We start from the raw sequence: 12,016 nt of genomic DNA on the forward strand, positions 1-12,016 counted from the left end.
CAATGCCCGAAGTGTATATAACAGGGGACATGCATTCTCCCGCGAAATCACGTTACCTTTCTTCGAGGGCTCTGACCATAGCCAACACCCATTTCCGTCTTCCCCAAAACATGCAAAGACTCTTACCCTATGGAGTCATCTGTTGTCTACAAGGTCGGACCCGCGAGTATCCCGGAAGTCCGCCCTCAATAAGACTGCAACTGATCAGAATCACTCCTCTTCATCGCTGATTCGGCGTTCTAAACTGGGAGTGATAATATGGATGTTTGCTTATCGACTACTGACCTGGGCCACCCCTTCAAGTGATCACATCTCTGAGACTTACGAAACTGCTGGCCGTTTTTATTTCAAAATGATTGGAGTGGTTCATTTCCAATCTTCCATGCCATTGCACCAGGCGGTCTTACTGTACTACATTCATATATGCCGCCTGGCTAGTTGTTTGCCAGCGTTACACGTTAAAATATGTGTAACAATCAGGACGCCTTCATTCGTAAACATGGGTCATATAAACTATGCAGTGCTCATCTTTTCCTCTGCATTTAACCTTGCTCTTTGACGAATTTGGTCCACGTAATGTCAAGCAGCAACTTCATCCCAGGCCTCGTACCAATTGCCCATTCTCCTATGCAGGAGGATATGTCGCCGGTCCAGTATGTACTATGTCCTTTGGTTAGATTCATCAGATCTGACGATTCGTAGAGGACTTCCTTGCAACGCAAACGTAGTTGTATATTTTCCTTTCGACATTTATCAGCAGTTGGCGGTGGCACTAGGGGGACCAGCCAATCTAATGCAAGCGTCCTCTGCCAAGCTTAACTTCGTCCTCACCTCCCCAATTTCTCGTACAGGAATGCATTATTTCCGTCCTCTGTGGACGTACAGGTTAACAACGGCACTACGGACATCCATTATCGTTGGCGCATAAGGTGCACATCCCGATATATGCGTTTGTTGGTCTATTTGACACCAGCACTAGTCGTATCCTACCTGCCCAAAATCATTTCCCCGATGCTGTCTTCAATGATTACTTGAGGTAATCAAGTCTGCATACCGTTCGCCTTATCGCTCATGCTTGTTTCGATATTGATTCTACAGTCCGCAGGACGCAAGAGTGACCTCACAATTTTACGAGAACACGTACCCACCTTATCAAGCGCCGAGTCCCATGCGCTGGGAGCATGTAGCAACAACCCTTGAAACAGGCTCTCCTGGCTTCGAAACTGCACTTGGTGACCTCAACGGCCAAGCTGCTCTTCAAGTTCAACATCCTGTGTTGCCTCTGGAGCTGCCCTCTACTATACAGCCCCTTCTTCCTTCGGCATCCTCCAGTACTGTTATCCTTCCTTTCAACGCCCAGCCACCTCTTCTTGATGGCAGCGCGACCTTACCTAATATACCCTCCCAAGATCACGAAGTATCTCATAATTCGGAGCACGAAATCCAATTGGTCCACGGGCATCAAATTCAGCAGCCTGGATGCCCTCGGGCTTACGTGGCCGATGGTCTTCTCATTGATGAAGAAGACCTCATGGACGGGGACAACGATAGCTGCATACACGTCCATGCATGCAATCGTGGAGACTCTCTCTGTGGCCTCTGGGTTAAAGCGGACAGACGCTCCATCATGCGTCACGGACAGCGGTGGCACGGGGACGCTCGAAGTGGCGGAGACAGGTCAATTACCTGCCCTTGGTTAGGTTGCAGCAGGCAGATGCGAGCGAGTGCCATACCACGGCATACTCTCAGCGCTCACTTCGGCGTAACATGGGTTTGCAGGGGCACGGGATGCTCAAAAGTTTTCAACCGTCACGATTCCTTCAAGGCCCACGCTGGAAAACGTGGCTGTCTTGGGGCGGGTCTTGGGGCAATCGTGAGATATGACGCCGATACTTGTGTCATTAATATAAAAAATGTCTCGAGACATTCCGATTGAGTGAGTTGTAACATTGTTTGTTTGCTCTTCCGATTGTTGACCGAACTCAAGCTTTGGTCAAAAGGACAAAGTAAACAGGGCGGTGTCTGTGACTTCTGCCATCGGACTTGTTCGTGTCGGGCATTCGGATGAGTTCAGGCCTAGACTCTCCAGTTGCACAACAAGTACTTAAACGTCTGATTATTCTAACTATCACAAGCTCCGTATTCTTACTGGCGTAAGAGTAGTTCCCCCCTTTGTTTGTATCTTCGGCGTTCCTGGTTATTCGAGCGTCTGGTTACCGCTTGCCCCACATCCGAAAGCCTTCGCTTCTCATGTCTGTCACAGCATCTTTCTTGGGCTTTGGGTCATTATTTATGTAATAGCCTGAAATATCAACACTTTTGCTCGTCCGCATTCACCATTACTTCCATCACGAACACATTTTGACATTACTCATACACACGCGATATCATTGCAATACATCACCGTCGATACGTTGTCCGTCCTGCTGCCCCAGGCGGTATCCCATTATAATGCGGTGACAAGATTCGAGTTCACAGTAAGATTCGGCCCGCAAAACGACACTACTTGTGCGAAAACTCCTCGGTGGACCCGCACGCTCGATTAATTCATACATGGGACTATACATGTTGCTTCCATTCGTTTCCCCGCCTTACGACCAGCTGGGCGCTCTGGGCAGTCAAGCCTTAATTTATGTAAACCAGAGCCTGCATTGATACAAAGCTGACCGCCGCTTGGATTGATATGAAGAGCAGTCCGTCCGGACCGAGCATGACACAGCCCCAAGGACGGGATAGCTCATATCGCTACTGGATTGTTACTGGACTAACCATATATAATAACTTCAAGCCAGTTGACATCAGAGCGAAGAGGTTGTTCCTTGATAGCCAGCTTCCGGAGTAAGGTACCACGAGATGTTTGGACGCTCGGACACGAAAATGATGGTATGATCGTGCGCCAGAACGAGGGAAAGCACATGTTGTGGCGGCTGTGTCATGCACAGGTTAAGAAGTTTGTGGTAGATGCCCATCATCATTAGTAGGCGATCGCAAAGTTCAAACAACTTCGTGGTAACATGAAAACTCCCATCTAAACCTACAGCACGGATGAACTTATAATACACTTCAGCATCGGAGAAAGTGCAGCAGCCCTCGAGCAAGTCGGGCATCTTCAAAACCAGACCTTACCAATGGTCCTTCGAAGCTCGAACCCACAGAATTGCCATCTATACTTGCCAATGTCACCAGCGAAGACACTGTCAATATTATTAATGGCTTCCAGCTCGAAACAGTCCGATGCAGTGGCAATTACTAACGAATCTATTTTTACACCAGCCATGTTCTTGGAGGGTCGTGCAGCAAGTCGCTTACAACGTTGATGGTAAGTAATACGTCAGCCACAATGTTTCATCAATTCGCTACTTTCCGGACGGCGAGCAAATGATCAGCGGATTTGACTCGGACATGACCATTCGGCGATGGGACACCGTGCGGGCTGGTAATGAAATTAAGGAGGCGCGGTCCGCGCGGAATGTTTATGAGCAGGCGATATACGAGATGGTCGACGAGCTGTTGATCACGATTTGGGTGAGCAGCTAAAAGTTTCACTAATAAAAGTCTGAGGCGGGGATCGGGAGAAGACTTGAAAGCCGGTGCCAGTGGATCACCTGCATTTACATCTCCACGGACAGCACGTTGCTGGTAGACGGGCCAGACAATATTAATATTTGCGATGCAGATATGGAGCTTGGACACTGGCAGTCCATTCTCAGGTGATCATTCCCTGTCCTAACCAAGTGGTAAGTGTGATATGACAGAAAATCTCTTGCAGGTTCGAAACCTGCTCAGCAATCTTTTCCCTTTTTACCACGCCTTGAACATTCACGCATGGATGCATCCTTCAAGGTCTATCCTGAGTAGTCATAGCCAACTAGCACCAGAACAGATCAGAAAGCTACTCTCTTAGGTGGTGCAGGTTGGAAACTTGCTGACAAATGATTTTCCTTCTCATCACATCTTGACATTCACTCATGGACAATTCTTCGATCGGAGGTTCATGCCAACTGTGGAGGCATCCTGGCCAAAGTGGTTACCATAACAGAATCGAAATCTGTTTCTCTTGAACTGCGCAGGTTCGAAACCTGCGCTTTTTTTCTATCCGAACACACTTTGACATTCATTCATGAATAGTTTCGCCAGAGGTCCGTATAACTGGACTTAGCCAAGTGGTTACCCCAATAGAATCAAAATCTGTTTCTCTTGGAATGTGCGGGTTCGAAACCTGCCAGTTTTTTCTATCGGAACACACCTTGACATTCACTCGTGAATGGTTTGTTCAAATGTTCATCTTAACTGGTCTTAGCCAAGTGGTTACCACAACAGAATTAAAATCTGTTTCTCTTGGATTGCGCAGGTTCGAAACCTGCGTTTTTTCTATCCAAACACATCTTCAATACATTCACTCATGGATAGTTTCGTCAGAAGTTCATCTAACTGGTCTTACCTAAGTGGTTACCACAACAGAATCAAAATCTGTATCTGTTTCTCTTGGACTGCGCAGGTTCAAAACCTGCGCCTTTTTTTCTATCCGAACACAACTTGACATTCGCTCGTGGATAGTTTCGTCAGAGGTTCATCTAACTGGTCTTACCCAGGTGGTTACCACAACAGAATCAAAATCTGTTTCTCTTGGATTGCGCAGGTTCGAAACCTGCGTTTTTCTTCATCGGAGCACACCTTGCTCTTCATTCATGGATGGTTTCGTCAAATGTTAATCTCAACTGGTCTTAGCCAAGTGGTTATCACAACAGAATTAAAATCTGTTTCTCTTGAATTGTGCAGGTTCGAAACCTGCCTGGTTTCTTTTGTATCGGAACACACTTTAACATTCACTCATGAATAGTTTCGTCAGAGGTTCCTCTAACTGGTCTTACCTAAGTGGTTGCCACAACAGAATCGAAATCTGTTTCTCTTGGATTGCGCAGGTTCGAAACCTGCCAGTTTTTTTCCTATCGGAACCCATTTTGACAATCACTTATTGATAGTTTACTCGGAGGCATATCTAACTGGTCTAAGTCAAGAGGGTACCACAACAGAATCGAAATCTGTTTCTCTTGGATTGCGCAGGTTCGAAACCTGCGTTTTTCTCCATCGGAGCAAACCTTGACATTCAGTCATGGATGGTTTCGTCAAATGTTGATATTAACTGGTCTTACCCAAGTGGTTACCGCAGCAGAATCAAAATCTGCCTTTCTTGGAATGTGCAGGTTCGAAACCTGCCAGTTTTTTTCCTATCGGAACACACTTTGACATTCACTTATTGATAGTTTACTCGGAGGGATATCTAACTGGTCTCAGCCAAGTGGTTACCACAACAGAGTCAAAATCTGTTCCTCTTGGAGTTGGTTCGAAACCTGCTGACCACATTTTTGTGATTTAGGTTTCTCGGCGGTCCGATCTTAACTGGGCGCAGTCACTGTGCTGAAACCTCCTTTTTATGCAATAGTCTGTCCATAAAAATAAATTCGCCTTCACGCCCCGCGAGGGTCGTCGCAGAAACAACTGACCAAAACTGTCGGGATCCACCACCAAACGAAAAATATTAATGAAGCCAGAGACCAGAAGAATGCATGCACGCAAGCTAAGGACAGAGTGAGTCTGACAGTCAGAAAGATGATGTAACCTCCCAACCTCGCTGAAGCCCCATCGATAGATATTCCTTTGGTCGTTGGCTCTAATATGACCGAAGGTGACTTAAAAGTTAAAGGTAGAAGAATTGAAAGTGGCAGGCCGAGCCACACCGTGCGCTCCTGTTTTTATGTCGATGAACAAAATATTATTATTATTAATTACCGTGGCAAGACCCAGGTACCGAACAGAGATGTTAACAAAGAGGTCAATGTGAAACTCTAGAACATCCCATAAGGGAAAGCTTACCATGCAGGAGTGGCCCACCGACGGAAAAAAGGGCTTAGCGAGAACTGAGTGACAAGTCTGTGACAAATAAGGTGTCAAATGATTGTAACCGAAAAGGCCCGAACACAAGCCGGCAGAGGGATGGGAAACCGATCGTGTTCGACAAGAGCCCTCCTCCACTAACGTTGGGAGTCGAGGGGTGCGCATCTCAAACTTGGGCGCCCGTATATCGTCAGAACATCTCAGTTGTTATCAGGTTCCTTTTCCATTTCCACAGATCTTGACACCTGGAGTCCTTGAGGCTTGGTGCCTTGCTTACAATTGATCAGAAGGGCCCTACCGGCGCCAGAACACTTTTATATTAGATATGAGCTACCGCACGCCAGATACTTTGATATTTTTTGGACTCCCGAATCCCAGGCTTTTATCCTAGAGCAATCTTCCCAAATGTGTCGTTGCCTTCGAGCCACATGCGCTAAATAGCCGACGCCACACACAGCCTGGCCAAGCAAGAAAACGTAAAATGACGAGATGTGAATAAATCTGTGAAGACGTGAATCCACATCTACAATGATCTTAGAGTGGCCCACCCGCATGGATCTCGTATACTTTTTCAAGAGGCCCGCAATTGACAGATCCAAAGCGACAGCTGCAGCATCCATGCGATTGGCCATGAAATTCGCTCGTTCAAAGGCGGCCATTCGATATCATATACCCAGCTCGATCCCATGGCAGCTCGTTGACCGCTGGTTCGGTGGGCTGAGCAGTGGTGTCACGGTCAAGGAGTGCCATAGGTGTTGGACGGGATGCAAGCTCGTTGACCGCTGCCCAACGGGTTGAATAGTGGTGTCACGTTTAAGGTCTGTAGGCGTTGGGTTTTCCAAACCTCCATCCCATGGCAGCTCGCTGACCGCTGTTCCGATGAGTTGAACAATGATGTCGCGTTTCAAGATGACTGTAGGTGTTGGGTTTGCCAACCCTCATCGCCTCCGTCAGAAGTATGTTCCAAGTGCGTATGGGTGACGGGATATCACGTCCGAATGCGACTTGAGTACCAGTGCGAGTGCATTTAGTGCGTCTGCTCAGTTGTTTATGAGAGAGACCTACGGGGATGGAGCAGGGGCAGGAGGACCATGGATGATCGACGTGATGATAGGGAGAGCGACAAGGGCAGTAAAGCGTATGAGGTCGACGAGTTGTAAGATTTGAAATAAAAGATGGAATTGAGGTTAGTGGAAAGCAACCGGATATGATAGTATGAACAAGCTGGGTGAGGGGGACAGAAGAACTGGGGAGTTAGTAGCTGGGCTGCATGCCTTGTAAACGAGAGAGGACTGTAGGTGACACCCAAGAATGTGCGTCCCTCCGCAGGTCGTATGCGTCTCGGTAGTTGGATATAGCGCATGTGTTATCTCCTGGGTATGGGGTCTTGCTTCGACGGGAGATAAGCAAGAATACAAAAACACAAAGTTCTGAAACTTACCTGTGACACACTGATACGTCTGTCGAGTAACTCAGAATGACCATAGTTGTACGAAAGATATCGGAGCTTTGAAAACATTTTAAATCCAGTCCAGCGCGACCAATACGTTTCGGCATAGATTTCTTACCACGGAGAATGTTCGTAGGCGACATTAAATTGTAGAAGGCATGCCTTTTGAATTAATGGGACGACCTCCGAGTCCGACTCGGAGCCCATGTCCAGCGTGTTCCAACGCTGGAACGGCAGTGATTGACCCACTCGGTTTTACCTTAACCTGGAAGTGATCTAGTCCACGTTTAATTAGGATTCGCAGACACAGAAATAGAGCCTGAGATCTGTGGGTACGCGACGATTTTTCCAACGTTGACACGTGGGTCCCCGCCATGTTGCTGGTTCCATGAAAGTGCGCCAAAGCGCCGGGTGAAACGGATGCTTGACAATGACGCCATGGTGGTAATAAGAGCCATTTTTACGACTTGTTAGGAGGGAGCATGCGATCCATCCATGCCTCTGCATTCAGTTCAGTCCACTGTGCAAGTGGTAGCTGGAACTTTAACACGATTGGAGTAACGTCACGCAAATGGGAATTGCGTCTCCATTCAGCGTCTTACCCCGAAGATCCTCGAACTGAGGGGAACTCCACATTGTAGAACATCGTACACGCTAACGCCGATTTTAGGGTACTGCAGTATCATCGAAGCTTACGTCTCTTTCAAACACAATCCGTCTTATTCGCCCACCTGGGCTGCCAGCACATAATGCACCAGTCAACACGTCGAACGACTCTATCATACATCAACTCACCCATCAATTTCAGTTCTGGCCAATTCCGAGGAAGATGCGTGCGTGCTAAGCTCGTGGAGATACAGAAAGCAGACCTAGGACGAAAGTGAAAACGGTGCCTCTTTCACCCGTTTCCATGCGGCTGACCATGCATGCAGGTACGCTCGTGTAGACCGACGCCCTCTCGATCCACCACCAGTGGTCCAACTCAGGTTATACTACATACACAATGAGGGTGACCATGAATCCGAACACGAAGTTCAAGACTACGAGTAAGTTGTTACCGCCCAGGATTCCTGGTTCTGCTGCGATATTTATTATCTTTTACAGCGAGATACAAAACCTTGGATTACTTTGCAATGTCGACCTGTTTCCAGTGTCTACTCAGCCTGATAGCTCATCGGAGCCAGGCTCCCTCCCCCGTCTCCCTCACCAACTTTCGCCAGTAGTCCAACCCGTTCGCCCCCCCTCTGGCGGCTACTCACTACCTTCAATCTCGTCCACCGATCAATTACCTCCCTTAAGCAGTTCGAGTAGGATTCCTGTGTCAGATGCTAAGCTCCCCCACCTTCCTCCCTATGTCCATCACGACCCATTCCAAATTCCTGAACACATGAAATGTACTATGGCACTCTCAGGTGCCACCTTCGTTCAGCCGGCTTGTATAGACTATGGAGGCAAGAGAGCTCTTGTCTTTCCATTTGCTGTACGTCTTTCATCATAGTCGGGAACTTGCTCTCACATGATACGTACACCAATACAGGACCTTGCGGTGAGAATCGAGGGCGACTTCTTCCTCCGCTACCGCATTTTCGATCTCTTTTCGCGCACGGCAGGTCTAGTAGATGTGCCAGTGCAGGCTGAGTGCTATGGCGGTTCATTCCACATATATTCAACCAAAGAATTTCCTGGTTTACAACCTTCAACAGAGCTATCCAAGGTAACCGGGTACCCTTTCAGAAGCAACTTTTGATTGACAATTTGTCGGATTTCTAGCAACTCTCTAGATATGGTGTACGACTCAATACCCGCGAGACGGAACGCAAGCGCAAGAAAAAGGTTTCCAACAGTACCGTCATTCCATCTCGAGCAAGCAGACGCAGAGTCACAAGGATTCCGCAGAGCGGGAGCGAGTGTGATTGAATTTTCTGCGGTGTGAGATTATGGACCAGGACGATTACATTCAAGGGACTTGGCATGCTCATTTGGTTGAAATTTCATAATATCTGACAAAAGCATATGTGCATATACACGGATTGAGCATATATATACTGTTTTGCTCTTGACTTGGTTGATTCTGTTCGTGTGAGGTCTACGCTGGCATGTTCACTGCCGACACGAACGGAAGATCTGGGTCACTGCAAGGGCACACTGGTGAGTCGACAGTGAAATGACAAGGAGAAATTTGCTCACTCTTCGCATCAGCATCGTCCTTCGACATGCCATCGAATGCTCCCTGTTCAAATCCATCGGAGTACCATTCATCATCACCGCATTGGCTGGCAATCCAATCCTCAGTCGACATGCCAGCTTCAGCCGCTCTCTCTTCAATTTCCCTAGCAATCCATTCCTCAAATTCGCCAGGATCCCATCCATCACCCGAGTCAAACTCGCATGTAGTGGTAATTTTGCAATCTTGTTCATAAACTTCAAGTTGAAAGCCCCTTTCGGTGGCCCTGACAGGCATCGTCTTCGCTTTCTGCAAGGGCTCCTTTCCTCCCGATATTGGTTTAGCCACACCAGTACCTGCAGCACCCTCGGATAGAGCTTTAGGATGTAGCTTGCCCCAAAATTTGTCCGGAATACCCTTCTTGACTGACTCCAGTCGGGAGACCTGTACATCCATATGAATTCGATATTCTCAGCCTAGAAATATTTCTCACTTTCACTTTCAATTCTGTAGGCTGTTCCTCAGTCATACTAGCCGGAGTTGCGGTGGAATCTTCTGAACTGTGGCGGGGAATGCCCCATTTCGTACCAGCAGACCTTAACTTGTATGGTGGCTGACCAAATTAAATGCATGTTGTTATGGGATGGGTTCAAAGCAAGAGTGTATCTACTTGCCTTGGCTGCTGTACTCTTCGCAGTCGTGCTCTTGGGCATAGTAGTTAGCGGTACCTACGTAGATGGCAGGTTTCAGGTCATTTCAAAGGAACTAGGATTGCGTCATACCATGCCCCTGAGAGTCTAAGCTGAGCAACAGGAGATTGACAATCACGATTTATTTGGCTATGTATTTATACAGAGTATAGTACTGTGTGGGCGTGAATATGCTACATGAGTAGTTGTCTAGATTAAGCAGCCTGTGCAGAATGAAAAGGTATCGGTATTTGGGCAGGATGAGTAGCATATCAATGCGAGAGCCCTCCGTAATGTCCTTGGTATCAAATAAGACTCTGGCACTGGGGGCACACAAACACGAGAGAGCTCTTCCTCTTCGGGGGAATAGCTGCTTCGACGTCCACCTTATCCTCCCAGTCAGTAGGTAAAGAAGAATCGTCAAGCAAGCTGCGGTAGATCAGTTGGCGAGCCGCCACCACCGCTCTCACATTCCCGACAACCCCCCCGCTTGCACACCTTTTACAATCTGTTGCTGAGCCGCCTTGACAAGCTCTTCCGGAAATTGCTCAAGAGGATCTGATATCGAAGATTCAAGTCCCTTTCTTCTTTTACGGCATGATCGTGTGCCGACTAAGTCTTCGATAGATAGCTTTTCATCTGTATCGGGCCAACTTTCGATAAACTTTCGGGCCCTGGCAGCTGCATTTAATTTTTGTGTCGGTCTTTTCAGACACTCTTGATGGAAGGCTGCGCGGCAAGCTGGACGCGGGCAGAAATGCATTACTGGGTCTCGATCGGGATTGTAAGATACACCGCAACAACAAGCAGTACGCGTAACATTCGGCTGTTAAAGGGATGATATTATCACTTCCACTTCAAGTAACCGATGTACACTCACGTGGATTTTCCGAGCGCGGTATTCCAAGTCAAATCGACAGTAGAATTCATCAGAGTCGAACACCCCTTGGTCGACAGCGCGTTCATCGTATCTCACGACAGTTGCATGATCTACATAGACAGAGTTCAAACTGATGATGTAACACGAGAAACAGAAATTTACCACAGAAACTTGCCGTAGATACATAATCATAGTAATCTGACATGATTCGTTCATATTGGCCACAGTCACTGACATCACTTTGATACTTCAGAACATATTGTTCAGATGTCAATTCTCCGTACACTTACAAGGACTTGATTACAGAGTTGACTTCCTGAGGCGACCAGAACCACTGTACGAGAACCCATACCTGCGTCATGGCTGAGCGAAGATAATACCAGAGTCAGTGGCGAGACATACATCTTCTTCGTTTCTTGCCCTAATTTGTTTGATTTTACCAATCCAATATGCAGTTGGATGATGCATTTTGTCCGGAAGCACCCCTTCTGGTAGAATAAATGCGCTGTTGAATGTCAGTGTTTGTTACGTCTTACTGTAAAGTCAGACACGAACGTTTCTTGAGTGGAAAATTTATGCGGGTCCCCCTCTTCATCAGCGACTAAAATCCAAACCAGCCACCACGTCACAGTCAAGTTGAAAAACAAAACAGTGAAGATATCGTACCTACAAACGAGGCAAAATTTTGCATCGTTTTCCATTCGCTATCGGTGGGTATGCCGATTATACACCTTGCCTTTGTTGCTTTCTTACGCGTGAAACGTGACTTCCTCTTACGCCGAGGCATGTTGGAAAGTGAAGTTAGAGACGACAGATTAACTTTCAGCACTCAACGTCTCTTGACGTTGTCCAAGTTCAATCTGTTAGACGTGAAGAGACCTGAAGGGACGCGTCTGTGGCACAAAGATCATTGAAATGCAGTTGATGATGTAATCATT

The 12,016-nt window shown here is 47.3% G+C and overlaps 4 protein-coding genes across 4 annotated transcripts; 2 read left to right on the forward strand and 2 right to left on the reverse strand.

Annotated features, from left to right (window-relative positions):
* Nucleotides 1–373: 373 nt before the first annotated feature.
* Nucleotides 374–2,187, forward strand: BJ212DRAFT_73810 (uncharacterized protein). The gene is made up of 7 exons (XM_041343953.1): nt 374–578; nt 634–653; nt 703–795; nt 852–929; nt 980–1,036; nt 1,099–1,936; nt 1,988–2,187. Exons 1-6 carry the CDS (start codon nt 516–518, stop codon nt 1,934–1,936), a joined length of 1,149 nt encoding a protein of 382 aa, XP_041194820.1. The 5' UTR covers nt 374–515; the 3' UTR covers nt 1,988–2,187.
* A 5,629-nt stretch (nt 2,188–7,816) lies between these two features.
* On the forward strand, nt 7,817–9,354 carry BJ212DRAFT_74122 (velvet factor-domain-containing protein). The gene is made up of 5 exons (XM_041343957.1): nt 7,817–8,225; nt 8,278–8,391; nt 8,450–8,825; nt 8,883–9,059; nt 9,116–9,354. The coding sequence occupies exons 1-5, from the start codon at nt 8,095–8,097 to the stop codon at nt 9,260–9,262; spliced, it is 945 nt and encodes a 314-aa protein (XP_041194821.1). The 5' UTR covers nt 7,817–8,094; the 3' UTR covers nt 9,263–9,354.
* Nucleotides 9,080–10,479, reverse strand: BJ212DRAFT_74156 (uncharacterized protein). Its single transcript, XM_041343958.1, has 5 exons — nt 10,292–10,479; nt 10,184–10,237; nt 10,003–10,122; nt 9,533–9,953; nt 9,080–9,477 (listed from the first exon to the last, which is right to left on the reverse strand). The coding sequence occupies exons 1-5, from the start codon at nt 10,292–10,294 to the stop codon at nt 9,446–9,448; spliced, it is 630 nt and encodes a 209-aa protein (XP_041194822.1). The 5' UTR covers nt 10,295–10,479; the 3' UTR covers nt 9,080–9,445.
* Nucleotides 10,322–12,005, reverse strand: BJ212DRAFT_1344327 (uncharacterized protein). The gene is made up of 7 exons (XM_041335258.1): nt 11,745–12,005; nt 11,634–11,679; nt 11,481–11,583; nt 11,369–11,430; nt 11,079–11,208; nt 10,697–11,024; nt 10,322–10,661 (listed from the first exon to the last, which is right to left on the reverse strand). The coding sequence occupies exons 1-7, from the start codon at nt 11,863–11,865 to the stop codon at nt 10,504–10,506; spliced, it is 948 nt and encodes a 315-aa protein (XP_041194823.1). The 5' UTR covers nt 11,866–12,005; the 3' UTR covers nt 10,322–10,503.
* Nucleotides 12,006–12,016: the final 11 nt, after the last annotated feature.

Source organism: Suillus subaureus (genome assembly GCF_016647635.1).
Source record: "Suillus subaureus strain MN1 chromosome Unknown BJ212scaffold_10, whole genome shotgun sequence".
Classification (NCBI taxonomy): Eukaryota; Fungi; Basidiomycota; class Agaricomycetes; order Boletales; family Suillaceae; genus Suillus; species Suillus subaureus.

Bases quoted from the DNA above. Each gene is read 5' to 3' on its own strand.
- BJ212DRAFT_73810 (XM_041343953.1), top strand. From the start codon at position 516: ATGCAGTGCTCATCTTTTCCTCTGCATTTAACCTTGCTCTTTGACGAA. The intron at 796-851 runs GCAAGCGTCCTC...TTTCTCGTACAG, and splicing joins GGGGGACCAGCCAATCTAAT to GAATGCATTATTTCCGTCCT. The intron at 930-979 runs GTGCACATCCCG...CACCAGCACTAG, and splicing joins CATTATCGTTGGCGCATAAG to TCGTATCCTACCTGCCCAAA.
- BJ212DRAFT_74122 (XM_041343957.1), top strand. From the start codon at position 8,095: ATGCACCAGTCAACACGTCGAACGACTCTATCATACATCAACTCACCC. The intron at 8,826-8,882 runs GTACGTCTTTCA...ACACCAATACAG, and splicing joins CTCTTGTCTTTCCATTTGCT to GACCTTGCGGTGAGAATCGA. The intron at 9,060-9,115 runs GTAACCGGGTAC...TCGGATTTCTAG, and splicing joins CTTCAACAGAGCTATCCAAG to CAACTCTCTAGATATGGTGT.
- BJ212DRAFT_74156 (XM_041343958.1), bottom strand. The intron at 9,954-10,002 runs GTGAGAAATATT...ATGGATGTACAG, and splicing joins CTACAGAATTGAAAGTGAAA to GTCTCCCGACTGGAGTCAGT. The intron at 9,478-9,532 runs GTGAGCAAATTT...GTGCCCTTGCAG, and splicing joins GGACGATGCTGATGCGAAGA to TGACCCAGATCTTCCGTTCG.
- BJ212DRAFT_1344327 (XM_041335258.1), bottom strand. From the start codon at position 11,865: ATGCCTCGGCGTAAGAGGAAGTCACGTTTCACGCGTAAGAAAGCAACA. The intron at 11,584-11,633 runs GTTCGTGTCTGA...GACATTCAACAG, and splicing joins AAATTTTCCACTCAAGAAAC to CGCATTTATTCTACCAGAAG. The intron at 11,209-11,368 runs GTAAGTGTACGG...TTACATCATCAG, and splicing joins AACTCTGTAATCAAGTCCTT to TTTGAACTCTGTCTATGTAG.